We start from the raw sequence: 26,667 nt of genomic DNA, 5'->3' as shown, positions 1-26,667 counted from the left end.
CTAGTCACTTGAAACTGCTTCCATTTCTTGAAGACTGCAAAATTGTCATTGTATCCGCATTACCACATTATCGCTCACCATTCGTTGCTCAGTGACTCTCCGTAGTCAAATGTTGTTTCTGTGGTTCTTTCTTTTTGTCAAAATGGCTGTCCGTTGTCGTACAAGAGCGGCGACAAATTCCTTGTGTGTTTTTGACATACTTGGCAAATAAAGAGGATTCTGGTTCTGATTTAGGGAGAGCTGACAAGATGACTGGAAATGTACAACCCCAATTCCAATCAAGTTGGGACATTGTGTTAAACAGAAATCAAAACTGATTACAATCATTTGCAAATCATGTTCAACCTTTATTGAATTGAATACACGACAAAGACAAGATTTGGGTAGAAAAGGAGGTTCACCTCTTTGTGAACAAGTGTGTGAGAAAATAGTCCAACAGTTTAAGGAGAACGTTCCTCAACGTACAATTGCAAGGAATTGAGGGATTTCATCATCATTCATCATGATGAAGCGTCAAATCCGACAACGGAGACCCCGGACTGTTGAGGAAATGGGAATACAGAGTTAAACATGTGTTTGTTGCATTTTGTGTACAGCAAACATGCCACATGCCACGTTGACCTCACGACAAATGTGACTTTCCACTTTTTAGTTTTTTTAGAGTGACTTAAGACAACATTGCTTTATATGTACGTTCCTTAAAAAGTCCAAAAGTCAATGGCCTCTTATGTGTTCGAAAGCGGAACTCCACTGTATGGGCCGAAGTATTGGCCCACTTATGATTTGAAGGGATATCCCATTCTAAATCCAGATCGTTTCATTTGACGTTTGCAGCTGTAACAGCTTCAACTCTTGTGGGAAGGCTTTCCACAAGGTTTTCATGGGAATTTTTGAGCATTCTTCCAGAAGCGCATTTGTGAGGTCACACACCGATGTTGGACGAGAAGGTCCGGTTGACCGTCCACTCAAAATCAAACCAAAGGTTTTCAATCGGGTCGAGGGCAGGATTGTGCAGGCCAGTCAAGTTCATCCACACCGAATTATCTCATCCCTGGCTTGATGGACCTTGATTTGTGCACGGGGGCACAGACATGGTGGAACATGAAGGGGTAATCCCTAAATTGTTTGACTGTCCAAAATCTCCTGGTATGCTGAAACATTCAGAGTTCCTTTCACTGGAGCTCAGTGGCGAATGTTTTGGACATTTCCAACTTTATGGGAACAGTTCGGAGATGGCCCCTTCCTGTTCCAACATGACTGTGCACCAGTGCACAAATCAAGATCCAGAAAGACATGGATGAGAGAGTTTGATGTGGATGAACTCGACTGGCCTTATCAGAATCCTGACCTTAACCCTACAGAATACTTTGGGGATGAATTAGAGCGGAGACAAGCTAATAGATTGCACCACAAGGTGGCGCTTGGAGTCATATTTGCAAAAATAGGTCATGTTTGAGACTATGGCATAATGACACATGACCAGAGAGCCAATCACAAGTGATTAAAAATCAATAAATCTGAGCAGCTCTATTTCAAATGGAACTCAAATTGTAGTCATGAACATTTCATTTCATTTCAGCTTTTCTCCCATTTTATAATGAAATGATGCCACGCGTGTAATGAGTTGCAGGGTTCGACTCGGCCGGCAGCCTTCCCGTGCCGCCTCTCAGCCAAAACGAGCTCACCCGAACCCCGATGACGATTTCACATCCAGTGATCGCAGCACACACGCACACCCGCACCCACAGGTGTGTAACACGCCTACTTCCTGTTCAAAGCTCAAAGTCCACCTGACACAAACGGGCACGACGCCACACAGCATGAAAAGAACCTTCTGACCATTTCGAAAGGCGGACATTTCCCAAAGAAACAAGAAGAAGAAAGTCTGTCAGGATCCAAACATGGAAGTCCAAAGTCCATCGCGGTTCGGACCCCGAGAACCATCGGACTGACTGCCGGACGGCGGGAAGAATCGGGGCGCGGCCAGCTGACGGAAGCCGCGGCAGCCATCTTGGACGTAAAGGCAGGTGAGCGAGAACAAACATGCCCAACTCATACTTGTGTGTGTGTGTGTGCGTGTTGTTTCAAGTGTTACAACCATAGAAGGACATACACACAACATGTCGGTCTTGTTGCCGAGCAACGCTCCAGATCCTCCTCTTCGTCAGGTGTCAGTGTGACTGGACGTGTGACTCGGGTTTGTGTGTGTGTGTGTGTGTTTCCCGTCATGCTCCTCCTCAGCTGAATTGAAACGATTGGATGTGCTCCTCCGCAGCGCCACCTGCTGGCCAGCATGGAGCCCGCGGTTGTGCATGGCGAGAACGAGGCGCTGCAGCAGTTCTTCAGTGGTGAGCGTCACGCAAGCGAGCTCACACACACACACACACACACACACACACTGGAAGAGTCACAGAAAGGCATCCAAGTGGACGTCCGATTTTGTTGTGAATTTCGCTGTTGAGCTCCTTGTTGTCAAACAGAAAGTTGCGCAGAGAACATTCACCAGTTGGACACTCAAAAGTTGAAACGGTCAAATTAAGCTGACTTGCCAAGGTGATCTTAGGGTCATCCTGAAACTTCACCCCAAACATTTTGTGAGTACGTAGTAGATTTCCATTTGGCTGCACTTGAAGTACTGTGGCGGTGGGAATGAAGACGAATCGGGATGTCCGCAGAGTTGTTGTTGTTGTTGTTGACATCGGCGTCATCCCGTGCAGGTCAGGACGTGAGCCAGGTTCTGGACAGTTCCGTTGCCGTGGATACCAGCATCCTGGAGCAGTACCTCGGCAGCGACTTCAACGCTTTGTGAGATGTCACACACGACTGACTGTTGCGTGCGCGTTGCGGTCCCTGACGTCTTTTTTGTCTTCTTGCGCTTCGCAGCGCGCTTCCCGAGTCTCCTCCAGACTCAGACGTCTGCTCGCCCGAGCAGATCCCAGGTCCGTCGTCGGCTCCGCCCGCTGCCTTCGGCTCCGGCGCTAAGGCTAAAGTTAGCGTGTCCTCCGACTCACAGATTTCCATTGGTCCAACCGGCCCACAGTCCCACCGATGCGCCTCACCGAGCCGACCGCGCGGCTTCCCCGTTTTGGCCGATCGGAGAGCCGTTCCGGAGCTTCGCCGCCATCCGACGGGTACGCCGTCACCTGGATGCCTTCGGGACCGCCCCCCCCGCCCATCTGCCTGCCGGACTCCGCCTCCTCCTTGCACTCCTGGTGAGTCAATACTTGTTAGGAGGGCTGGGGGGTACAATGTTCCCCTGCTAGTTCGTGGTTCACTGATGGCAGATCTCAGCCATCCATTTTCTTTAGCGCTTCTCCTCACGCGGGCTGCGGGCTACTGGCGCCCATCCCAGCTATCTTCGGGCGGGAGGCGGGGCACACCCTGAACCGGTCGCCAGCCAATCGCAGGGCACATAGAAACAAACAACCATTCGCGCTACGGGCCATTTAGAGTCCTCAACCATGGTAGGTTGTACCGTGCATGTTTTTTTTGGGACGTGGCGTGGGAGGAACCCGGAGTGCCCGGAGAAAAGCCACTCAGGCACGGGGAGAACATGCAAACTCCACACAGGCGGGGCCGGGATTTGAACCCCGGTCCCCAGAACTGTGAGGCGCATGTGCTAACCGGTCGTCCAATATCTTTTTCATATTCATAGTGGCGTGAGGATGACCTGTTTGGGACCCTAAAGTCAGGACATATTCACTCAACACACCTCAGACCTCAGGATCATCTTACAGGATCACCTGAGAACACAAGATCTCTGGTGTTGTCCTTGATCGGGAGAGGCACAATCGGGACGGAAACAGTCCGATTATCGTTGTGTAGCGGGCCTTGCACGACGAGGTGGAAGGGATTGCGCCAGGCAGTAAACGTACAGACAGCAGGAAGAATCTTTTCCTCTCCTTTCCTTCTCACAGCAAACACCGAGCGCTTCTGGAAACTAGCGCCTCGCTCTTCGCATCCATGTTGTTAGCGGAAGCCGTGCACATCAGCAAAGAGGACTTGCGGAAGCCGCAAAAAATAAAAAATAAAAATAAAAAAAGTCCAGACAAACTAATCGCTAAGGTTGGAGAAGCGTCCAGCCGTAGTAAGACGCGTCTTTGTCTCGAGCTCCCCTGACAGAAGCAAAAGGAAACGAAGCGAGTCCCAGGACTCGTCGTCAAGACCGGATCAACTTGCGCTTGGGGGTGACCCCGACGGCACTCGAGCGGGACCCGTTCCCAGTGGCTCCTTGACGTGGGAGAGCTTCCGTCCGGCGGACTGGAATGCCATGCTGGACGCTAACTTGCGCACAATGTGAGTGCTCGACGTGGTCTCCGGGGTCCCTCGTGTGTGCGCGTGTCCGACCTGACGGCCCTGCGCGACCCGTCCCGTGCGCCCAGGTGCCGGCCCGTGTTGGCGGTGGACACAGACAAAGGTTTCAACTTCTCGCCGGCCGACGATGCTGTCGTGTGCCAGAAGAAGAACCATTTCCAGGTAACGGTTCACGTGGGCGTGGCCGCGGAGCCCGCGTACGTGACAACGCCGCACGGCATGCGCCGGCCGGACCGCCTCGACATCAATGTGTTTGGCATCAAGGTACTTCGGCGCTTCCTTAGCACAGACACCGTTAGGCCGTCGTGCTAGTGGAGGCTAATGTCACCCCCCCCCCCCCCCCCCCCCCCCCCCACCCCCACCCTGCCAGATGGAATCTCCCGAGCAGCGCGTGACCATGGAGCAGTCTCAGGCCGACCGCACCAAGAAGCCTCTGCGGCCTGTCAGGTGGGCGACGTCGCAGGGGGCGCCCGGCGGAGGGGCGGCGCCTCAACGTGACCGAGGTTCGATTCCCGCAGGGTCGGCGTAGCAAACGGCGGGATGAGCAAAGTGACGCTGGGACGCCTCCACTTCAGCGAGACCACCGCCAACAACATGAGGAAGCGGGGACGGCCCAACCCCGACCAGAGGTGAGGGGGTGGGGGGCTGCTTGTGTGCTGGCATGCTTGCGTGTTTGTGCGAGCGCGTGTGTGCTAACTGCGCTTGTACAGATATTTCCAGATGGTGGTCGGATTGTACGCCACCTCCGCCAAGGAGGGAGACGAAGTAGAGTCTCCGTCCTACCTCTTGGCCGCCCTCGTGTCCGAGAGACTCATCGTCAGGGTGACCGCTCGCGCCCGCGCTTCACGTCTCCCCCACGCCATTTTGTTTTGTAGTTTTTCTCACACGTGAAACGCACACGCAGGCTTCCAACCCAGGCCAGTTTGAGATGGACAGCGACCCCCTGTGGCAGCGCGGGGCAGCGCAGGACGCAGTGGCGTGTCACGGCCGGGTGGGCATCAACACGGACGCCCCCGACGAGGCGCTGGTGGTGTGCGGCAACGCCGCCGTCATGGGCCGCCTCATGCGGCCCTCCGACCAGCGCGCCAAGCACAACATCCGGGAGGTGCGGACAGGAAGTGACATCACCCAGATGGGGGGCGTGTGAAAGACGAGCTGATGTTGTGTTGTCAGGTGGACCCTGAGGAGCAGCTGAGGAGGATCAGACAAATGCGATTGGTGGAATTCGACTACAAACCCGAGTTTGCCTCCAGGATGGGCATCGAACACACGCACTGCACAGGTGTGATTGTGTATGTAAGATTGTGTAACACTGTGTGTGTGTGTGTATACGTGTGTATATTATACAACCCCAATTCCACTGAAGTCGGGACATTGTGTTAAACATAAATAAAACAATTCATGTTCGACCGATATTGAATTGAATACACTAGAAAGACAAGATATTCATGTTCAAACTGATCAACTTGATTGTTTTTAGCAAATAATCATGAACTTAGAATTTGATGGCTGCAACACGTTCCAAAAAAAGATGGCACAGGTGGCAACAAAGTTGAGGAACGCTCATCAAACACCTGTTTGGAACATCCCACAGGTGAACAGGCTCATTGGGAACAGGTGGGTGCCATGATTGGCTAGAAAAGGAGCTTCCCTGAATCGCTCAGTCATTCACAAGCAAAGATGGGGCGCACTTGTTCACTTAAAACTCTACTATGCAAAGCAAAAGCCATTTATCAAGAACACCCGGAAACGCCGCCGGCTTCTCGGGGCCCGAGCTCATCGAAGATGCACTGACGCAAAGTGGAAAAGTGTTCTGTGGTCCGACGAGTCCGCATTTCAAATAGTTTTTCGAAATTGTGGCCGTCGTGTCCTCCGAGCCAAAGAGGAAAAGAACCATACGCACTGTTATGGATGCAAAGTTCAGAAGCCAGCATCTGTGATGGTATGGGGCTGTGTTAGTGCCGATGCCATGGGTAACTTGCACATCTGCGAAGGCACCATTCATGCTGAAAGGTACATCCGGGTTTTGGAGAAACATATGCTGCCATCCAAGCGACGCCTTTTTCACGGACGCCCCTGCTTATTTCAGCAAGACAATGCCAAACCACATTGCGCACGTGTTACAACAGCGTGGCTTCGTCGTAAAAGAGTGCGGGAGTTACGAGACTGGCCGGCATGCAGTCCAGACCCGTCTCCCACTAAAAATGTGCGGCGCATTATGAAGCGTAAAATACGACAACGGCGACCCTGGACTGTTGAACGGCTGTTGCTGCACATCAAACAAGAACGGGAAAGAATTCCACCTCCAAAGCTTCAACAATCAGTGTCCTCAGTTCCCAAACATTGATTGAATGTTGTTCGAAGAAAAGGTGATGTAACACCGTGGGAAACATGATCCTCTCCCAGCTTTTTGGAACATGTTGCAGCCATCAAATTCGAAGTTCAGGATTATTTGCTAAAAACAATCAAGTTGATCAGTTTGAACATGAATATCTTGTCTTTCTAGTGTATTCAATTCAATATCGGTCGAACATGAATTGTTTTATTTATGTTTAACACAATGTCCCGACTTCAGTGGAATTGGGGTTGTATATAAGTGTGTGTGCGTGTGTGTGTGTGTGTGTGTGACCTTTCAGGTGTGCTGGCTCAGCAAGTCAAGGAGCTCCTCCCTTCGGCCGTCAAGGAGGTCGGAAGGGTCAGCTGTCATGACGGCCACGAGATCGACAACTTCCTGTTGGTGGACAAGGTACGCCTTGAATTGTGGAGTTGAGCAAGTCTGGTTCATCCTTGGGTGGAATTTCCCGCTGGCTGAAGGTGCCACATTATTCATCTGTTCAAACATCCATCCATCCGTTTTCTACACCGCTTCTCTTCACGCGGGTCGCAGGGGTGCTGGAGCCCATCCCAGTTATCTTCGGGCAAGAGGCGGGGTACACCCTGAACTGGTCGCCAGCCAATCACAGGGCACATAGAAACAAACAACATTTCGCACTCACATTCACACAATTTCGAGTCTTCAATTAACCGAGCACGCATGTTTTGGGGATGTGGGAGGAAACCCGGAGAAAAGCCACACAGCCACGGGGAGAACATGCAAACTCCACACAGGCGAGGCCGGATTTGAACCCGCAACCTCACAACTGTCCACCGTGGCGCCCAGAGCGCTCAAGAAGGAGTGAAACAAGTTCTGTCACGACCGGGCTAAAGGGCCACTCTGCCAGGAAGAAGCCGCGACTCCAAAAGAAACATCAAAAAGACAGATTGCTGTTTGCAAACGGACACAGGGACATAGACCTTAATTTTTGGAAACATGTCCTGTGGTCTGACCAAACTCAAATTGAACTGTTTGGCCGTCACGAGTATCGTGACGTTTGGAAGAAAGAGGGAAGACGGAAGCCTGAGAACACCATCCCAACTGTGAAATATGGGGGTGGCAGCATTATGTTTTAGGGTTGTTTTGGCACAGGGGGGACTCGTGCACTTGACAAAATAGATGACATCACGAGGAAAGAACATGGTGTGGAAATACTGAAGCAACATCTCAAGACTTCGGCCACGAGGTCCAAGCTTGGGCGCAAACGGGTCTTCCAAATGGACAATGACACGAAGCAGAATGCCAAACTGCTTACAAAGTGTCTCAAGTGTCTTACAAAGTCACTGTTTCTTAAAAAAAAAAAAACCCCGTCTCTCATTATTCTGGCATTTAGCAAATAGAAATCGTTTTGGTAATCCTCAGGAAACGTTTCGTCGGGTTTCATGTCGGAGAGTAAAAAAACGTCTTTTCATTGAGTGGCTGTAAACTTCTGGTTTCAACTATTTCTCCTCTTCCTGGTGCAGGAGCAGATCTTCATGGAGAACGTGGGCGCCTTGCAGCAGCTCTCCAAGATGACCGACAGCCTGGAGACTCGCGTGAGCGAGTTGGAGGTGTGGAAGCGACGCCTCGCCAAGCTCAAGAGCCTGACGGGAAGTCTGCGCTCCATGAGGTACTTCCTCTCGCCCTGCTCCTCTTTCTCAAGGCGCTCTCAAAATAAAAGCTCCGCGTCTTCTCCCGACAGGACGTCGAGGAAAGCGAGCGCCGCGTCGGCGGCGTCGCAGAGTTTCCACGCGAGCCCCGGAGCCTCCGAGGCGGACGGCGACGGTTGCGTGTCGCGGAGAATGTTCCGGGCCGGCGTCCTCACGCTGTGCCTCGCCGTTGCCGTCTGGTAAGCTGTGATCTCGCTTCCCGTTTGCCTTCACGCTCGCGTCTGCACCTGCGATGTCATCGATCGATGCCGGCGCCGTGTCGTGACAGGCAGGACCATGAAATCCTCAACCACTAGACGGCAGAAGCTGCAATTAACCTTTGCCATTCATACAACATACAATATTAGCAAAGTGTTCAATGGAACAGGCCCACAATTCAGATGTGATCGTTGTTATTTCAAAATGTTTGCTTTTTGGTACATTTTTCAGTCTATTGAACCAGAACGTGTGTGTGTGTGTGCGTGCGTGCGTGCGCGCAACAGCATCGTCACCATCGGCGCGGTCTACCTGCTCCACTTAACGCAGCGCAATGTGGACTCGTCGTCCGGCGCCAGGTGAGACCACATGTTTCAGTTTGGCAGCTCCTTTTCTGATGTTGAATTGTTGAACAATTCAAGTTGATACTCAAAGCCGCAGTATGTCAATGTTTTTGTTTCCGAAGATTTTCAGCCAAGCCGAGCCACGAATCCAGGCGATGGCACAGTGCCGACCAAGGAAGCCTATCGGCGACTCTCACCTCTTGTTGTCCATCCATTTTCCGCTATCTTCTCATATTTAATGAATGCCCGATTTATTTGCCTTGCTGGCCCACCGAGAACGACGTCGCCGCATTTTACCGAGCAATGGGCGAAGCGCGGCCCCTGAAGGGTCTCTTGGAAAAAAAATATTTTGGGTTTCTGTGGCAGAGAGGGAAAAAACACACACAATAATCAGAATTTCCACGAATGAACACAATCTCTTAGCTGCCCAACAAGGAGCCTGATGTAAAACACACGCACTGAATAAGGCATGCTCAAACGCAGCAATCATCGGCAATTACAACCGGCGTCGTAATACTGCATTCCGGCCTCGGGGGGGGGGGGGGGGGGGGACAGAATTTGCAGATGATAGCTTGATGGATTGTGTTGACATCAGGGACATTATTTCTCATGATCTTTAAAGATTGACCTTTGGGTGAAAAAAAGGCCATCTGGCCCAGCGCCATCATGCCTGAGTGAAGTGACGTGTTTTTTTGTTTTCTGTGCGTCAGTAACAGCAGCGTACTTCCTGCACAGACGACCGCAAGCAGCAGCTCAGGTAAACGAGGCCGCCTGAACGCAACCGTGGCTGTTGGGAATCCTTCCTTATCCACGACATAGCGCACCGTGTTGGGAGGTGGCCACTTTGTTGACAAACAATTTGGGAAAAATCCACCAATTGGCGAATCTGCGCGAGTACGTGGGGGTCCGCCGTATGTAGGAGCTATCGAGGTCCACTCTCTAAAAATCTCATTGTCGTGAGTAGGGACTGATTCCTAACACGGCCCATGTGACTTGTTGGCGGGAAACGCATTTTTGGGTTGTGCTTTTAGCGCCGCCCATCGCCCCCCCGGGGCCCTGGCCCCCCGACGTGCACTTCTGCCACCTGCTGTACTGCGACACGGTGTACTGCTGCCCGCCGGGCGGCCGCGACGACGACGCCGACTCGTCGCGAGTGAGCCGCGGAGCAGGTGAGCGCCCGAATCGTGTGACCCTGCGGTGGCCATGTGACAGGAAGTGACAATGTTTGTTTGTTTGTAGAGAAAAACACGGACGACTTCCTCCAGAAGCTCCAAAGCTCCACAGATTGTACGAACACAAACACGACGACGTCGTGTTTACATCACGGACACCAACTAACAAAACGCGCGCTCGTGTACGTGTGTAACACTACGTGTGCCATTGCGTGTGTGCGCATCACAGGGACAAACACGTCCATCGAGTCCTTCCTGATCAAAGAGAACCAGCAGGTGATCGACAGCCGCTACTGCGTGCGAGACGAGTGCGGGTAAGTGTGCGAAACGCACACACGCGCAAAACACACCGAATGACCCCCAAAAACGTTCTGACCGCGTTGTCGGTTTGTCGTCTTCAGACCGGACCGGTTCGTCTTCCAAGTCCCCGTCAGTCCGTTCGTCCCGGTCAACATGCGAGTGACGCTCCTCATGAAGTGAGGCTCGTTAGCATTAGCATCACACGCACGCATGCGCACGTTGACATGTCTGTGTGCGCGTGTGTGTGTTCAGTTCCACCGAGGTGCTGGTGGTGCACCTGTGCGCCTCTCACGAGTCGTCCACGTGCGCCGCCCTGCGCGACAGAAACCTGCTCAGCGCCAGTCGATATCCGTCAAACACGCAGGTGAACGCGTACCTCCGCTCGAGTCATCGCTCCCCTAGTGGCCTGGAGGAGCGTCGCTGACAGAACTTTTGCGTTTGCAGGGGCGGCACGAGTGGCCGCTGCACGTGGCTCGCCTCTACCACGGCTCGTACCACTTTCGCTCCACGGTGGCCGTAAGGATGCGCGCACGCGCACGCATACACTCTTGACGATGACGTGAATACAAGCAGCTAATCGCGATCATTTCTGTGTACAGTAATCCCCCGCTCTATCGTGACCGTTATTTCTGTTTTCTGACAGTTGTTCTATTTTCTTTTTCTACAATATTTTTGTTTCATCCATTGCTCTGCTTTTAATTTCCACCCCTTTGTTCAAAAACAAGACAAATTGCAAATTGACGATGCACAAACGTCGTTTGATACCGATTCAGTGATTGGTTTGGCCCGTGACATCCGTCAGCAAATCGGCAAAAAATGCTGATCGTTTTGCAGAATCAATGCAGATGTTTGCAAATGTCTTATTTTAAAAAAAAAACACACACACACACACACACACAAAGATAATCGGTCTGCAAACATGGAGAACCCAATTTGAAGCTAAACGGATGATCAGAATAGTTGTCGATGCATCGATTGACTGTTGCGCCTCTCGAGCAAAGCCTTGTGTCATGTGACCTGTGCGCAGGGCCAAGCGGACTGCAGTACCGACCATCACTTCGGGGGGGCGCTGTTCACAGACTACCACTTCTACTTCTACCGCCGCTGCAGCGACTGACGCCACTTATTGTGTGCGTGCTGAAAGCATTCACTCACTCGCTCACACGCGTTATTTCACGCCTCACGTGGCAATACTCATCGAAGCCACAACATTTTCACATTAGCCGCAAGTCCATTTTTTTGCCCCTTCATTTCCAACGGCACACATTCCCGTTGCTCCCATTGTTCAGCTCATTCGAGCCAACATGTGAACCATTCGCATTCCTGAAATTTCACACATTTTCTCAATAATAGCCCAAAACTCTATCATTTTACAAATTCAGCCATCAACATCATTTTACATCATGACATATTATTTAATAACATTCCACATTTCTCCAGAAATCGCACAGTCTCGTATTATTATTCTTATTCCTCCCACTTTTTTGACGAGCTTCTCCTTCACCATTTTACATCCGATTCACTCCCTTCGGACAATTCACGCCTCGCGTGGCATTACTATCTAAACCACTTCGCTTTTTTTTTTGGCTCAGTCTTAAAAATGCAATTGAATGATAAAACAATCATAATAAAGTGTATCTTAAAACGCTTCAAAGTCCAATGGAGGTTTGGGCCTCGTTCACGACATCATGACGTCCTGCAGGACGGACGAGTGCACGCCGGCGGCCCGCAGGCTTCGCTGCAGTCTCCGCGCCGTGGCGTTCTTCCCTTGCGAGCGTCTCCATAGCAACAGCGCGGCCAACGCGGCGTCGCGGCAGCAGAGCGCGTGGTCGGCACGGCAACGGAACAGGGCGGCGGACGACACGCCCAGGTCCGTCGCCACCGACTCCCACTCGGCGCCCAGGGCCGACGCCACACGCGAAAGCTGACGGTCGGAAGGGACTCGGTGCCGCACGCCGGCGGGGAGACCGCGCACGGCTGACGCACAAACGACACACAAACGACACAAGCCTTCAGAGCCACTCGAGCGTTTTCTCCTCCTGGTTCATTGATTGACTGCGACTCGTCAAAGAAATCAACCAATAGACATACACGTTGAAAACATTTCTATTCATTTGATCAAATCACAATTGAATTCATGATTAAAAAGAAACGAGTTCTCGTAACATCTTTTTTTTTGTAAAGTGCAACACTTCATTATCTTTCTTGCGAACTTCTATATTGACAAATGTCAAATAACTCAACGGTAGAACCTATTTGCCGTCTTTACGAAAGGTCGAGAAGTGTGTTTATTTATTTCATATCACGATCTAAGAACTAAATGCTCCCACTACAACGAGTTCAATCTCATTCCATTTTTACTCGTGAACCTTGGCACGTTTCTATTTGTGCCACGTCCATTCTAATCGTCATGTTTGACATATTGTTACATTTGGGACGGGGGGGGGGGGGGGGGGGGGGGGGTCGTTGTGACACGTCATACCGGTAGCCGATGGGGTTCCCCGGTGACTCGTCGGAGAGGCGCGGGGTCCGTTCGCGGTCTCAGTCCCGCTCCGGACGTCGAGCTCCTCGTGCAGCAGTCGTTGTCGGACCCAGCCGAAGTCGTCGAGAGCCGCGAGGAAGCACCGGAAGGCTTCCGGGCCGCGGTTCGGCAGCAAGTCGAGCAGCTTACGGCACCGCTTCCGCTCGGTGCTCTCCGCCAAAATGTCGTCCAGCTGCGCGGCCGTCAGCGTGTCCTCCTGGTACAAGAAGGCCAGCACGGCGTCCGACACCAGCAGCTCCTCGCACAAATACACGCGAAGCTTCCGCAGAACTTCTTTGTGGACTGGATCCATTTTGTTCTTCTACTTCCGCGATCGGGCTTCTCGTTTTTGTGTCCGTCCAGAAACAAGGAGGCGGACCCAATGTCATCTCTTACTGCGGACCACACTTCGTATTTTCACAACTCTCAAGCCGAGGACTTTTCATTTACACACACAAAATCCACTGGCCAGTTCCAAAAAACTAAATGTAAAATATTTAAGCTTATATTCGTTTACAATTAGAAACAAATTACAACTGAGTTGAGTACAAAACAGTTTCGTAATTAGCGAAATTACTACACAAAAAAAAAAAAAAATGAATAGACCTTCATTGAAAATTTAACCAAACTTTTCTTTAGATTCATTTCGAAATTAGACCGAACCAAATTACCACTTCATTTGGTAAAAACGCTTTCACTTTTTTTGCTGCATCTTCCTGGAAATTCCCACCACACACACACACAAACTCAAAACAATTGCTAAACAACTATTTTGCTTCACTGTTTTTAATGTTTGCTGTTTCGTTTTGGTTCTGTCCTGTCCTCAACATCAACGAAAATCAGAACTTGAAATCAACGTTTGAATTGAATCAACCGATTTCAGAAAAAATTGGGTGGGCTGGATTAAATAACGAGTTTCAATAAAATTGTATTGAAGTCAACACAATCTCGTCAACATGCTTCGTCATCATTCAGTGTAACGCCATCAATAAATATTTCTAACGGGCTGCGGCATCAAGAAAATATACCCCCCGAAAAACCACCGCAAGTGAGGAGATTGTCCTTCAAAAAAAGACAACAGCATCATCGGCAGTCCGTTTACCTGAGACGGACGCCACGGGAACGCGTGTGCCCGACGTCGCGGAAACCCACCGACGTCACCACCGGCACGCTGGAATTTTGGTTGAGTTCACCAAACCTCGGTGTCCACTCCGAAGGTCTGCGAGTGGCAGCTTGGGGCTCCGTCAAATAAGGTTAGGGTTATTCCAGTTTTTGATTTTGGCTATTCACTGTAGTCCCCTTTTCTTTGAAAAGCAGTCGTAGTTTTTTCAAGAATATAGTCTCATTCTTTGACGAGAACAAAGTTCATGATTCAACTTCTTGATTCCTTAGGCATTTTGGGGTACACACGGCAGTTCGGTTTCTCCCCGCAGCCCCAAAAGTTTGACAAGCTCCGGTTTAAACCCGCAGGAAGTAGTGGAGAAGCACCTTTCGGTCTAAAAGTGCGAATGTGCCGGAATGTCGCGGCGGCGGGCCCGCTACACGTTGTAGAAGTAGTCGGTCAAGTAGTCCTTGAGCCTGTTGGGCAGCGGCAGGTCGTGAACGCGCCGCGTGCGTCTGTTGATGGCCACGCGGCTCAGGTGCTGCAGCGGCGGCACGGCGGCGTAAGCGGGTCGGGTGAGCAGCAGCGGGACAGTCCCGTTGGGCGGCGCGGCGGCGGCGGCCCGCGACAGCTGCACGTAATGCTCCACCAGGTGCACCACGCTGTCAAACTGTTTGAGTTTGGGCCTGACCGGCACCACCGAGTCCAACTTGAACTTGGCGCCGTCGTAGCGGATGCGCAGGTTGGTGGGACCCGCCGACGTCACGGCGGAGATGGTGAACAGGAAGTCCCTCTGCGAACTGTCCCGCACCAGGAAGGTTCCCTCCGCCGCGTCCCGAAGGACGTCTTTGGCCTCGTTGGCCGTCAGGCTGCCCCAGTACCAGCCTGCGCGCAAACACGGCAACATTAAGATTGCGCTCTTCGTACAAGCGCTGCTTTGATTTGACTCGTTCCGTGACCACGCTCGTAACTACAAATCCGAATTCAAGCCTTTTTGCTTCAGTTCAACAGACATTGTGCCGCTCCTTCTGGTGTGCGCGCCTTGACCTCGGGCTGCACAATTAATCCAATTTTAAGGATGATTACGATCTCGGCAACCACAATGAAATGAACCTGACCGTCTGAATTATTGACACTGAAAACGCGCCCTCTGCTGCTGCATATTTGATTTATTTGGTGCACCTATGGAATTCAGCACTTTCTGAACCAGTCGTCAGCCAACCACCAGGGGATGAACGCAAGGTCTTTAAGGCCTCATTAAGCTGCTTAAATAACGAGCGGGCGGCGAGACCCACGGAAGAGAAGCGACGAGTACAGCAAAAATTACAGATGAGGGTCATCGGAATGAGGAGCCGGTGCCTCCAAAAGGGATCAACACCGCTTTTCTGGACATTTGATTCCAGCCAAGCCACGTTACACAAGAAGAGCGCAGCAGAGTTGTCTCCAAGGGAAAATCTTTGATATGATCATTTTCAAATGATCATACTTGGACAACATTCCGAGGAAATCACAATGTCAACTATTTTTAGGAGCGGCCCGCAGGCTACTCACGTGGTCCTCGGGGGTTAGCATGTTGGCGACCCCTGCGCGAGTCGCTATCCCTCCCCAATCAAGTCCCTATATCATGATATAGACAGTATGGAGTGTAGAAGTGGAACCTGCGTTCTTGAGCTCTTTCATGGCCAGGGCCACACGCCTCCGGTCGGGGTCCGCCGGGGCGTCGGTGGACTCGGACGACTGACAGGTCATCGATGGACGCGATCAATCGTCGGCGACGACCGCGATGACTCTGGAAGCCAACGCAATAGTCATCTTGGTCATCATTATAGAGATTATTATTAATAATGGAGATGACTTTCGATGCCGGTCCTAAATCTTGGGTGTCCAGACTTTTTCGTCCGAGGGCCACATACAGAAAAATCAAAGGATGATGCAAGGGCTACTTTCAAATTCTTTGACTTTAATTGAGATCAAATTCATCGATCAGGCACTTGTATATGGTTGATATATTATAGTTATTTTGAAAAACTGCTATGTCTGTTAAAGGTGACAAGGCAAATAGTTTGGAATTTTTCACAATTTTGGGGTGCCCAGCGGCCCTGCATCCCACTAAAATAGATGATGCGACCTGCTCCGAATCCCATCTCCACGTTTAGAACAACAACAGTTCGCAATCTGTCGTAAACGCACCCTTTTTTTAAATTATACGTTAGAAGAAAAAAACAAAACAAACAAAAAAAAACAGACCTTGACACGGAGCAGAAAGTGGAGGGAAAAATGAATTATTTTTATTCACCATTGTTATGAAGAGAATTTTTTTTACTCTTTTAGTTGTAAATATTTTATTTTGAATTTTAATTTATGTACAAAAGCTCTACCTTACTTTAAACAAATGTATCAGTAGGAGTGGTAGTCCCAATCAAACAGCTTTTTTTTTTTTTTTTTTTTTAAACTAATCACACTTCTCACGTTGCCTCCCGCCATCCATATTTTAACAACATATTTAACACGCTGATACATTGTGCTGCACACAACGCCGTTCTTGTAAGAGAATATTAGTGTCAGGAAAGCTGCGTGGCTTGTGTAAAACGCATAACTGGGGTCAGGAGGGTCGCCGTACAATCACAACAAAGGAACTGGGAATGACCTTTCACGGGTACATATAATTTCGGGGGCTTTTTAATGTTGTGTACATCTAGCACACGCTTTAGCGTTGACAAAAGTTAGTTATGAAGTTATGAATTCATTTCAGTTTCCATGCGTTGCCTTTAATGGGAACGTTGCCCCACCCAACATGGCGGTCACGCAGGCACGTTGGTTAGCCGGGTTGGTAAGGCGTGCTGGCCGTGTCTTTATGCCTCTGGGGCTGGCCGCCAGCAGGCTAAAGGCACAATGCTAATAACGAAAAATGTACCTACTCACTGGGCTCTTGTCGGTCTTGTTTGTCACCCTCGCACCTCCAAACGTCCTCAGTGCGCGCGAGCAGTCGTCAACATTTTGTGTCCTCACTCATCTTTTCATATCTCAGCTTCCATATTTGATTCCACGGCAGCCTGGCGGAACGACATTCGATCATCTTTGTGCGCCGACATGCTGCTCACAGTCGGACCAAAGGAAAGCCACGATTGAAACGCGTGAAAAGAGAGAAAAATAGCGTGAACGTAAAGCTGCTCTTCCAGGAACTTTCCAGGAACATGGTCACGTGACCCATGGTGGAATAGCACGACGACTGCCCATGAGACGGTCCAAACGTGTTCAATCGAGAAAGCGAACCGAACTGTAGATCCTCAATACATACTCGCATTCATTTTAAAATCATATTTTTATATACAGGAAATGTTTTGTGAGCAAACGTCGACTGATCGCAATCAAAACATAACGGCCAGAGGTGGCGCTGATGCGCCGTGCAGCTGCTTTGCCAACCGTTAATAACAATAAACACCACAAAAGGAGTTACCAGTGCGATGTAGAGAATGACCACCAGGCGGCACCACGTCCTCTATTGTGCGGATGCTTCAGACGTGAAGCGGAAGTAGCATACCGTACATAGGAATAGAAGAAGAATCGCCCGGGAGTTTTGCCGCTTTGCCGGCACTTTTTTTGTTTTGCTCAATCGAGTAAGTTGTTGTTCTTTATGTTTATTATATTTATTTGGTAGAGTTCATATGGTATTTTGCGTCGGTGCTGGTTTATATGTCTTTTTTTCCTGTTGTTTCAACAAAATGAAGTCAGTTTAGATTTGTCTTCATTGTTTTTTAATCGGACTGGTTTCCGTATTCTTAGCATACATGCAGGCTGCACGTCTGCCGAGCACGTCTGAGGTTTTGGGTTCGAATCCCGGCTCTGGATGAGTTTCATCCCAGAGTTGCAATCCGCTGCTTGCCGAACGTCACGTGACCAACCTGGAAAACGGCATCGCTGACTTCCTGTGTTCGCCACGTTGACGGTTACCATGACAAAATAGACATTAAGGACATACAAAACAAGTAGGGAAAGTCATTGGGCAATGAAAGGGAACCAGTAATGTCAAGTGACTAGTAGTGACAGTCTGATACAATGACAATTGTGCAAATAATACAGAGTCCTCAAGCACGTCAGTGACCACTAGTAATCAACAAGTTACAAAGCTACTACAAAGAGTACAGTCACAATGTAATGTTCTAAAGTCCCAATGGATTTGTGTACAGTTGGCAACATGTCACAATGGATTTCTAAGTCTGTCGAAGAAATGAATGGAAAGAGGGAAGAAGCTCGAAATGTCTGCCAATTTGAGTTTGCATTGTTCGATAGCGCCGAGTAGGTTGGACATATACCGGATTGATGACTAAATCGCCCGCCTGGGCGAATGTGTGTGTGTGTAGCGTCACCTGGCGGTCCCGCTGTGTACTGCGGCCATGGAGTCCACAGCGAGCCGATTCGCTCACTTGCAGCAGCCCATCCGGGAGCTCTCCAAGAACTGGGACATCGACTTGGCGGCCGAGCTCAACGACTACCTGGAGGAGGTGCGATCGCTTGACACAAAAACAAATAACAATAACAAACAAGGATGATGTCGTTACAAACGTGCGGCGTGTGTCGTAGCTGGACGAGCTGTGCCTGACGTTCGACGAAGGAAAAACCAAACTGAACTTTGCCGAGGCGGCGTTGCTCATCCAAGGTTCTGCTTGCATATACAGCAAGAAGGTAAACCGGAACATGACGATCCGCCTGCACGCCACCGGGCTCCATTGTCAACTTCAACCTTTTGCTTTCTCGAATGAGGTTGATGACCTCAAGAGAAAGTACAAACGACCAGTAAAGGCAGAGAAAAAGTATATCTCGCACCACACAAATGACAGCTCAAACCAAACCCCCAGCGAATATTTCCTTAACTTGAATATGTTGTAACTTTTCTTTGTCACTTTTAATCTAAACATTTACATTGTTCCCAGTGGAAAAGTGAATAGAATCAAATCCAAATAATTACAAAGCGCATCATCCCAACGTCGTCTGTGGTTGTGTTGAGGTGAATGAGTTACGTTCACTCCCAGCAGTTCGCGCAACAATTTTCAATCGTGACTGACGAGGATGACGGTGATGTGTCTGCAGGTGGAGATGCTGCACAACCTGGTCTACCAAACGCTGGACTACATACGAGACCGCAACAAGAAGTGAGCAACGCTTCACGTCCACTTTTGAAACTTCCTCTGACTTTTTCCCACCGCCTTCCTCCCGACAGGCAAAGCAAACAAGCGGCGCCGGGCGACAACGCGGGCAGAGCGGCGGCGCACCCTGATGACGACGACGACGACGATTCGGTTAGAAACGGGAGGTGCTATGTGCTTGTCAACTGCTCGACTCTTCTTACTTGTTGTTGTTGCTGCAGTTTTGCGAAGTGGACATCGAAACAGCCGAGTGGGTGGACAGGCCCGAATCCAACGTGGTTAGACCTTCTCAAACGCACACACACTTGCGCCTAGAAACAAATGGACACAGACGCACACCCAACGGCGCACCCCCCAGTTGGCTTGTGTCGCCCGTCAGTCAAAGTTTGTGTTGTTGTTGTCGTCGTGTTGCAGCTGGTGGACGTGGCCCCCCTCCCTCCAGTCTCTCTGATTCCTCCTGAAAGTCGGGACAAGAACAAGTTTCTTCTCATCAGGTGGGCCAGCGAGTCTTGTTGCCGCCGAACGCCACGCCAGATGCTTCCCACGTGTCAACGTGTGTGTGTGTGTGTGTGCACGGGCGCATGTCAGTGCCAAATGTGACGTGGTGTGCAGCCAAAAGGACTTTCGCATGAATATTTTCCTGCCGGGACATCAGGACTTCATCCTCCTCACGCCGCCCTCCATCACCGGCACGCCTTTCCGGCACACCGGTAACACACACACAAGCATATATGTACGTACGTAAGCTCCGACGAGGTTTCTCCATCGCGCGTGCGTACATGTGTGCGTCAGGCGATGTTGCCGGCGCGACTGGCGGTTATGACATCACGGCGCGCGGCCACGAGCAGAGCTTCCTTCCTGCGGACAGCGCCGTGGAAGCGGACCAGGAAGTAGACGAGCACATCGAGAGGCAGCAGGTTGGCCTGCACACAGTCTAAGTGTGTGTGCGTGCTTTTTGAGCATTTTTTGCGTCCAGGCTCCGAGCCAAGGCCGCCAGAGTCGACAACTGCGGCAGATCGTCCCTGAGGAGGGGACGCCCCCCGCTGTACGGTCACCAAACTCTCGCGCCCTTTCCCCAACTCGATGGCACTCGCATTGTCCACTTCCCGTTTCAGCAGGACGTGTGGGCGCTTCACGACCAGTACGCCACAGCGGAGGACGACGACAAACCTTTTGAGTCAGGTAGGAGGGCGGGGGTCACGCGGTCTGGTCGGCGGTAGACCGGACTTGTCCTCTCGCCGGTGCAGGAAAGCCCTACAAGATTCCCGGCGGTCTGGACGACAACGGCAAGAGGAAGCGGGCGGCCGCGCGGCCCCAGCGGGAGGACTTCAGGACCTGGTTCAAAGAAACATGTCAGACTCGCGCACCTTCTGGAAGCTTCCGCTGCCATCTTTTGCCTCCCCCGCACGTCAACGCCTCCTCCTTCTCCTTCTCGCAGATGATCTTCCTGAACGCAAGCTCAGAAAAGGACCCGCCTGCGTCGGTACGTCTCTTGTGCTAACATGTTAGCTTAGCCTCCAGGCTAATGATGACTTTGCGTGGGCGCAGACCTCAACTACATTTATCGGAGTAGCCTCAAAAGCAAGCTGGGAAACCTGAAGAGAATGAACAACAAACAATTTGGAGTTCACAAAGCGGTTTCGGACGAAGACTTGGTGAGGAGCCTTCTGGAGCCAGAGGAACAGGAAAGGCCCCGGGAGCGGACGGACGGACTCGGGGAGCGTGACCTTCTGGGTAATACGCGCACATACACACAAATGCACACACGGATTAAGCGCGCGCGCGTGTGGATGCAGATGACGACAACCGGGAGCAGGAAACGCTCGAGGCGGGAGATGGCGACGCGTCTCCGGGTGAGCGAAGGCGATGGATCGACGGACGAATCGATCGATCGATCGCTAACGAATTGTAAACGTTCGTTTGCAGAAGCCGAGCATCTGAGTTACGAGGACCTGGTGAAGCTGCACGTGGTAGGTGATGACATCACAGCCCACGTGACCGCCAAAGGTGTAATCGGTGAGTGCGTGCGCGTGCGTAGGAGGAGATGGTGCTGAGGTGCCGCGAATATACGCAGGAGATGGCGTTGTCTCGCCGCGTGCAAGAGTGGGAGGACCGCATCCGCCCAAAGCTTCTCGTGGAGGTAACCGCCCGGACCGGCGCTTCCGTGCGTCGCGTCGCGCCTGACGCCGTTTGCCATCGCAGGAGCGGCGCCCGCCGTTCGACATCAGCGAGTACGGCGACAAGATCGTGTCTGCGTTGGTCGCCGTAGGCCGGCGCCGTGACTTTGCGTCCGTGGTGCGCGGCGAGGACAACATTGAAGTCTGCAAGTTGCTGCTGGCGTCTTTACAGCTGGTGAGTCGGACGTCACGATGACATCACGATGACGTCGCAGCGCCGCGACATGACGGGCTCTCGCGTGCGCGTGTTTCAGGCCAACGACGGCACGGTGGCCATCGACAGCGCGCCGGGTCTGGAGGAGCGCGTGGACTCGATGGGCTTGACGCTGCTCAGCAGGGTCCGAGCTGCCGACAGGTTCAAAAACCTCCCTGCTCTTCCTTCGCCTGATGATGATGATGAGGATGATGATTAGAAGTTAAGGATATTGATTAAAGGTTCATGCTGTTGATGATTAAAATCTCCCCCAAAATGACTGAAGTCCCGCCTCAATGTATTTTGCACCGGCGTGGAACACTAACTGCTCCGTGAACCCTTTCATCCGTTCTGCCGCGTGGTTGCCAAGTCTACAAAATAGGAAAGCCATTGAAGAATACGTTGGGCCGTCCGCTCACCGGTTGTGGTTATGATGTCACGAGGTATTGCCTTGACTCCTTTTCTATACGAGTGCTATGAACGGATTCAATGGGTTCACTTGACAAAACGAATCCTGACTCATCATTTTCACATCTGAATGAAACAAAAAAAAGCACTTGTTTCATTTTGACAAGCGCTGCCATGCTTTTGTTTGCTTCTGCCGCCGTGTTGGCTTCCTATGCGCCACCGTTCACGGAGTCGTACGCTAATCTGCGCGGAACGAGGCGTCCTATTGCCGCGCGGACGTTCACGGAAGACTGCGACGGTGGCGGATGAATTGGAGAAAGTTACGCAAGATTCATTCGACACATCGTGGCAGATGATTGATGACAGCTAGCCAGCTAATGCTAACTAGCGGCTAAGCTAACTTAGTAAAAGCAGATGTCGGTAGCTAACATGGATTTCCACATTTTAGGGCACAGTGTCCAGCGCAAAACAGACCACGGCCACGATGCAGCGAGGGATCCTGCTTCAAGTAAGCCATTTTCAACTAAAAAGAACCATTTTGCAAAAAGGGCCATCAGCTGTCTTCTCTGGTGTTGTGACCAAATCTGCACACACAAAAAAAACTGCAGGGAGCCACAGATAGTTTTCAAATAGTCAAATTTGATTTTTCATTTGCTGGACAATTGACGTCTTTATTTTGGAATAGTACAAGGAGTAAAAAGGTCAATTGTGATTCGCTAGTCATTCTTGTCAACGTGGACGGCGAATGCGGTCGCGAATTCACACGGCGAGTCCGAGCCAAATTTCACCCAGAAAACATTTACACCTACACCTGATGCTTATTGCACATTATCTTCTTAATAAACCGATTCTGAACACATTCATATTTTTTCTTAAATATGATACCTTTCCATAAAATTCCCATGAAAAGTTTCCATTTCCAAAATTCCTCATCTTAACTAAAGATGGAAAGTTACCGCAGCTTTGGTCACAGCGTCATCACGAGCGCCGCAGCTCGTCGTGTTCGCCCATGTGCCGGCGCACGCTGCGCACGATGTGCTCCTTGTCTTTGAGGCGGTTGTAGTAGTCCACGAAGAGTCCTTGCGGGCTGACGAGGTAGATGAGGACGGAGTGGTCCACCAGGTAGTCGCCGTCCTCGTCCGGGGGGCCGCGGCTGGCGTACACGCGGTAGTCGCGGCCCGCCTCCTTCACCTCCTCCGCCGTGCCGGTCAGGCCCACCTGCGCTCGCAAACGGGGGAAGCTCGAGTTCATTTCCAGAGATCGCTTCAGACGGACAATTTGGGGAATATTCCAAGTTCAAACTTAGCGGGGAACTTCAGGCATAGCCATCGTGTTCAAGCGTTTTTGTGAGGGCATTATTTTATATTTTTTACTAACTCCAAATTTTGGCTGGCAACACAAAAACAAAACATAAATTAACATGCAGAAAAATGGAATGCTCTCGCACGAGATGGCAGAAGTTACATAATGAGCCCGTGTAATCGCTTATTGTGCCATTTTTGTTTGGTGGTGGGCTGTCTGTGAGATTTGTTTTTCCATGTAAAATGTGGTTTGGCTCAACAAAGGTTGGTAAATGCACAAATGTGGAATTCGGTACTTTTGTTTCCAAATGAAAACAACATTCGAATCCAATGAATACCTCCTAGATGGCTAAATCGGGGAAAGAGATCTTTTTGTAGTGCTCTTAATTTTTTCCCAAGATGAATATTTAAGTTCCCAATAAATTTAGGAAATTCCTGATTCATTCCCACGCAAAGTTTCCAACTTTGAAAAGAGTCCCACCAGGCGAGGATGGAAGTCTTTGACGTAGCGGGCCAGCGCATCCACGTGGTCGCGCTCGGGGTCGACGGTGATGAAAAGCGGCTGCACGGGCGGCAGGGACGCGTCCAGGTCCAGGTCGGTCACGGCCGCGCTCATCTTGTCCAGCTCGTCGGGGCAGATGTCGGGACAGCGCGTGAAGCCGAAGTAGAGGAGGACCCAGCGGCCCAGGAAGTCTCGCTTGCTGCGGCGCCGCCCGTGGTGGTCCACCAGGCTGAAGTCGCCCCGACCCAACGCCGCCCGCCGCAGCTGCTCGGCGCGCACCCGCCGCTCCTTCTGCCGCTTCTCGGCGCCGAGCCGCGCCCACAACGCCAGCAGCCCGCCGCCCACCAGCAGAGTCACGGCCACGCGCGTCCTCAGCTTCAACTTGGCCGGCGATGGCTCGCCTCGGGACAAGAGGCGGGCGGGAGTCGGCGGAGGGGGTCGGGCCAAAAGTTCACGCGGAACTTCACGCGACGTCCTCGGCGGCCGCAGATGTCCACGCAGATCTCCCGAAATGCACCTGAGTGCCAACATCCTGAGCGCTGACACACGCACGCACGTCAATCAAAAACATGAGACTTTTTGAAATCGTTTTACATGATATTGGAATAAATGAAGGCCGAGCTCCACACCATCATTCGGATTCTATAAATTCCAGACAATATCGTTGGATTTGCTCGCTATATTTTATTTATACGGTAAAGCAATATACAGACATTACTCCAGTCTAAGAAGAATGAATTAGATGAAACGAGAAAAAACAAATGTCTGTAAAAAAACTAAAACTGTGTGGGGATGCACTCCATGCTTGCCTGACCAAGTTCTCAATACAGTTTGTACTCTCAAAAAATATGAACTATCAACATTACAAATCTGGAAATAAGGTAAACAAGCCCTTTAGAAATCCCCTTTTAACATATAAACTTCAAATTTCTAAATATTACCTCATTTCAAATTGTACTTCAGCACTAACAACAGATTTATACAATCCAAAATTGAGTAGACTGCAAGAATAACGCCGTTTTTGGGGGGAGACACCGACGAAGGAATGGGAAAACACAACTCTCTCGAGATTACCATTTCGTGATCGAACATGACCTCATTCTCGCAATTGTCTCTTATTCGTGTTCCCTCTACTACTTGGTGGGAGGCCTTGACGTGCACGACTTGAAGCAAGTTTAAACTTACTTACTGTCACTTCCGGGAGAATCTTACACAAGCATCCAGGTGCATAAAAAAACAACAAAAAGAAGACTCATTGACTGTTAGCTGACATTTAGCACGATGCTAGCTGAGAGCTGCTGCTGCTGCTGCCGTTTCTTCTTCTTCGTCTTCGTCTTCTTCTTCTTCTTCGTGTTAAATCGTGTTTGACAACCACTGCACATGCGCATTACCGCCACCAACCGGACTGGAGCGCTTCTTCGTCTGTATTCCATGAAATAACTAAGAACGACTCAAAATACAGAGTACGGCAAATGTCCCCCCCGCCCCCCACTCCCTTAAATAGTATGTGCTTTATTTAACGCGTTCACCAAACAAACATGGCAACAACTACTTTCCATGAAATGTTAACACAAGTAGCCACAAACACAGTGTAATGAGATGTGTTGGATTGTTTTATTTCATCCTCATGAAGCTATGTTCCATTATCTAACAATTAAGTTCCGTTTCCAAAACACTAGGGTGATACATGATTAAGTTTTGTTAGCCATGAAATTATGTAGCCGTTTAGATGACTGAGGAATGGTGTTTTTAATATGACTGCCCCATTTTGTGATAACACCCAAGGCCAGAGATACCTTCTGCCAAACAGTCATATCGAAACGTCCTGATGTGTATGAAAGTAGTCAGGCTCAATAAACGAGGTGTCTCATCGAGTGGACTTGCACTCTGGTGTACAGTTGATTGAATGCAGGCTGAGACTCAGCCCTCCGGTGTCTTTATTTTTTCCTCTCTTTTTAGACAAAGAAAAGAAACGCGCAGGCACGATTGAAGGTTCCATGATCTATTGAACATTGACAATTGGATGTTGTCCCGAACAGATGACAGCGTGTATGCCAAAGCAGCGTTTAATTCAACATGTCCACGCCAAGTAGAAGGACATGTCCAGGCGAAACTAACAATATTATTACATCCATCCACGATCTGTACCGCTTTATCCCTGCCACCTTCGGGCGAGAGGCGGGGTACACCCCGAACCGGTCGCCAGCCAGTCGCAGGGCACATCGAAACAAACAAGCCTTGGCACTCACATTCACACCTACGGGCAATTTAGGGGTCTTCAGTCAACCTAGCACAAATGTTTTTTGGGATGTGGGGGGAAACCGGAGTGCCGGAGAAAAGCCACGCAGGCACGGGGAGGGGATTTGAACCCCGGTCCCCAGAACTGAGGCAGAGGGTGAAGGTCCGGTGACTGACTTGGCCAGTCGAAGACCTTCCACTGTTCCCCGCTGACGAATGTCCTTTGTTCTTTGTGCTGGCTATTTTGGCTCATTGTCTTGCTGCATGACGAAGCTTCTCCCGATTCGTTTGGAAGCATTTGTCTGTAAATTGCATGACAAAATGGTTTTGTATACTTCAGCTCCCCTACAAAAATAATACGAACAAAAAAACATTTAGAAAGTCAGAATGCTATTGTCCAAAAGCATGTCCAAAGCCAATGCAACAAAAAAAGCCACCAGTACATATGATCGAAGAACAAAATGTCCTTAAACAACTGTGCCCACTTGTGTCAGATCATTACACACACACACAGAAAAATAATCTGCTCCTTTGATCTTTTAATCCATTTGAATGATTGAATATAAATGCCGAATTCGTTTAAAAACTATTTACATTGAGGGAAGATTTTTGAAGCCTTACTTTCTTTTTGTGTGCACAATCTTACCTGACACAAAATGAGATGACGCAAAATTCATCATTCTTGTTTTGCAGAACGAGTACAAATGACAGAAGATGACCTTCGATAATATTG

General features: G+C 50.3%; 5 protein-coding genes across 21 annotated transcripts; 2 read left to right on the top strand and 3 right to left on the bottom strand.

Moving 5' to 3' along the window:
• The first annotated feature begins 1,810 nt into the window (after nt 1-1,810).
• On the top strand, nt 1,811-12,191 carry LOC133471787 (myelin regulatory factor-like protein). Of its 5 annotated transcripts, XM_061761729.1 has the most exons (25): nt 1,811-2,027; nt 2,276-2,348; nt 2,718-2,805; nt 2,884-2,939; nt 3,014-3,212; nt 4,111-4,296; nt 4,383-4,578; nt 4,685-4,761; nt 4,833-4,943; nt 5,025-5,136; nt 5,219-5,419; nt 5,488-5,596; nt 6,951-7,060; nt 8,152-8,297; nt 8,370-8,516; nt 8,820-8,891; nt 9,587-9,633; nt 9,908-10,045; nt 10,116-10,163; nt 10,278-10,362; nt 10,450-10,524; nt 10,601-10,712; nt 10,793-10,864; nt 11,376-11,478; nt 12,051-12,191. In XM_061761729.1, exons 2-24 carry the CDS (start codon nt 2,294-2,296, stop codon nt 11,463-11,465), a joined length of 2,532 nt encoding a protein of 843 aa, XP_061617713.1. In that variant the 5' UTR covers nt 1,811-2,027; nt 2,276-2,293; the 3' UTR covers nt 11,466-11,478; nt 12,051-12,191. The 5 variants fall into 5 exon arrangements, 4 of the variants coding, with proteins under 4 accessions (XP_061617713.1, XP_061617712.1, XP_061617714.1 ...); XM_061761728.1 differs by lacking the exon at nt 12,051-12,191 and having other exon boundaries at nt 11,376-11,604; XM_061761730.1 differs by lacking the exon at nt 12,051-12,191 and having other exon boundaries at nt 2,242-2,348; nt 11,376-11,604.
• cradd (CASP2 and RIPK1 domain containing adaptor with death domain) lies at nt 11,743-13,423 on the bottom strand. Its single transcript, XM_061761785.1, has 2 exons — nt 12,831-13,423; nt 11,743-12,325 (listed from the first exon to the last, which is right to left on the bottom strand). The coding sequence occupies exons 1-2, from the start codon at nt 13,180-13,182 to the stop codon at nt 12,027-12,029; spliced, it is 651 nt and encodes a 216-aa protein (XP_061617769.1). The 5' UTR covers nt 13,183-13,423; the 3' UTR covers nt 11,743-12,026.
• Nucleotides 13,424-13,781: 358 nt separating this feature from the next.
• socs2 (suppressor of cytokine signaling 2) lies at nt 13,782-18,464 on the bottom strand. 4 transcript variants are annotated; one of them, XM_061761789.1, is made up of 4 exons: nt 18,339-18,464; nt 16,894-17,024; nt 15,630-15,760; nt 13,782-14,856 (listed from the first exon to the last, which is right to left on the bottom strand). In XM_061761789.1, the coding sequence occupies exons 3-4, from the start codon at nt 15,718-15,720 to the stop codon at nt 14,408-14,410; spliced, it is 540 nt and encodes a 179-aa protein (XP_061617773.1). In that variant the 5' UTR covers nt 15,721-15,760; nt 16,894-17,024; nt 18,339-18,464; the 3' UTR covers nt 13,782-14,407. The 4 variants fall into 4 exon arrangements, with proteins under 4 accessions (XP_061617773.1, XP_061617772.1, XP_061617771.1 ...); XM_061761788.1 differs by lacking the exon at nt 18,339-18,464 and having other exon boundaries at nt 16,886-17,446; XM_061761787.1 differs by lacking the exon at nt 18,339-18,464 and having other exon boundaries at nt 16,890-17,446.
• LOC133471799 (protein SCO2 homolog, mitochondrial) lies at nt 18,333-25,099 on the bottom strand. Of its 6 annotated transcripts, XR_009786358.1 has the most exons (6): nt 24,886-25,091; nt 23,676-24,235; nt 22,850-23,111; nt 20,286-20,450; nt 18,601-19,572; nt 18,333-18,464 (listed from the first exon to the last, which is right to left on the bottom strand). XR_009786358.1 is itself a non-coding variant. In XM_061761779.1 (4 exons), the coding sequence occupies exons 2-3, from the start codon at nt 24,225-24,227 to the stop codon at nt 22,872-22,874; spliced, it is 792 nt and encodes a 263-aa protein (XP_061617763.1). In that variant the 5' UTR covers nt 24,228-24,235; nt 24,886-25,091; the 3' UTR covers nt 21,553-21,676; nt 22,850-22,871. The 6 variants fall into 6 exon arrangements, 2 of the variants coding, with proteins under 2 accessions (XP_061617763.1, XP_061617762.1); XR_009786357.1 differs by having other exon boundaries at nt 18,333-19,572; XR_009786360.1 differs by lacking the exon at nt 18,601-19,572.
• ncaph2 (non-SMC condensin II complex, subunit H2) lies at nt 18,339-21,765 on the top strand. 5 transcript variants are annotated; one of them, XM_061761755.1, is made up of 18 exons: nt 18,339-18,473; nt 18,553-18,654; nt 19,060-19,121; nt 19,190-19,268; nt 19,337-19,393; nt 19,530-19,609; nt 19,704-19,825; nt 19,908-20,032; nt 20,092-20,160; nt 20,234-20,297; nt 20,363-20,467; nt 20,554-20,598; nt 20,664-20,849; nt 20,912-20,968; nt 21,042-21,085; nt 21,154-21,255; nt 21,318-21,467; nt 21,547-21,765. In XM_061761755.1, exons 1-18 carry the CDS (start codon nt 18,366-18,368, stop codon nt 21,703-21,705), a joined length of 1,716 nt encoding a protein of 571 aa, XP_061617739.1. In that variant the 5' UTR covers nt 18,339-18,365; the 3' UTR covers nt 21,706-21,765. The 5 variants fall into 5 exon arrangements, with proteins under 5 accessions (XP_061617739.1, XP_061617738.1, XP_061617741.1 ...); XM_061761754.1 differs by having other exon boundaries at nt 20,231-20,297; XM_061761759.1 differs by lacking the exon at nt 18,339-18,473 and adding an exon at nt 18,903-18,976 and having other exon boundaries at nt 18,649-18,782; nt 20,231-20,297.
• Nucleotides 25,100-26,667: the final 1,568 nt, after the last annotated feature.

This window comes from Phyllopteryx taeniolatus, chromosome 22 (assembly GCF_024500385.1).
Source record: "Phyllopteryx taeniolatus isolate TA_2022b chromosome 22, UOR_Ptae_1.2, whole genome shotgun sequence".
Lineage (NCBI taxonomy): Eukaryota > Metazoa > Chordata > Actinopteri > Syngnathiformes > Syngnathidae > Phyllopteryx > Phyllopteryx taeniolatus.
Note: the sequence above shows the minus strand (reverse complement) of the source record. Positions and strands in the feature narration are given on the sequence as shown.

What these genes read in the sequence shown, in the direction of transcription:
- LOC133471787 (XM_061761729.1), top strand. Translation starts at nt 2,294, where the DNA reads ATGGAGCCCGCGGTTGTGCATGGCGAGAACGAGGCGCTGCAGCAGTTC. An exon ending in GACGCTAACTTGCGCACAAT is followed by an intron (nt 4,297 to 4,382) that starts GTGAGTGCTCGA and finishes CCGTGCGCCCAG; the next exon opens with GTGCCGGCCCGTGTTGGCGG. An exon ending in CGGCCCAACCCCGACCAGAG is followed by an intron (nt 4,944 to 5,024) that starts GTGAGGGGGTGG and finishes GCGCTTGTACAG; the next exon opens with ATATTTCCAGATGGTGGTCG.
- cradd (XM_061761785.1), bottom strand. Translation starts at nt 13,182, where the DNA reads ATGGATCCAGTCCACAAAGAAGTTCTGCGGAAGCTTCGCGTGTATTTG. An exon ending in GGGAACCCCATCGGCTACCG is followed by an intron (nt 12,326 to 12,830) that starts GTATGACGTGTC and finishes TTTGTGCGTCAG; the next exon opens with CCGTGCGCGGTCTCCCCGCC.
- socs2 (XM_061761789.1), bottom strand. Translation starts at nt 15,720, where the DNA reads ATGACCTGTCAGTCGTCCGAGTCCACCGACGCCCCGGCGGACCCCGAC. An exon ending in GAAAGAGCTCAAGAACGCAG is followed by an intron (nt 14,857 to 15,629) that starts GTTCCACTTCTA and finishes GTTTGCGCGCAG; the next exon opens with GCTGGTACTGGGGCAGCCTG.
- ncaph2 (XM_061761754.1), top strand. Translation starts at nt 18,366, where the DNA reads ATGGAGTCCACAGCGAGCCGATTCGCTCACTTGCAGCAGCCCATCCGG. An exon ending in CTTGCATATACAGCAAGAAG is followed by an intron (nt 18,655 to 19,059) that starts GTAAACCGGAAC and finishes ATGTGTCTGCAG; the next exon opens with GTGGAGATGCTGCACAACCT. An exon ending in ACAGGCCCGAATCCAACGTG is followed by an intron (nt 19,394 to 19,529) that starts GTTAGACCTTCT and finishes GTCGTGTTGCAG; the next exon opens with CTGGTGGACGTGGCCCCCCT.
- LOC133471799 (XM_061761779.1), bottom strand. Translation starts at nt 24,227, where the DNA reads ATGTTGGCACTCAGGTGCATTTCGGGAGATCTGCGTGGACATCTGCGG. An exon ending in AAGACTTCCATCCTCGCCTG is followed by an intron (nt 23,112 to 23,675) that starts GTGGGACTCTTT and finishes TTGCGAGCGCAG; the next exon opens with GTGGGCCTGACCGGCACGGC.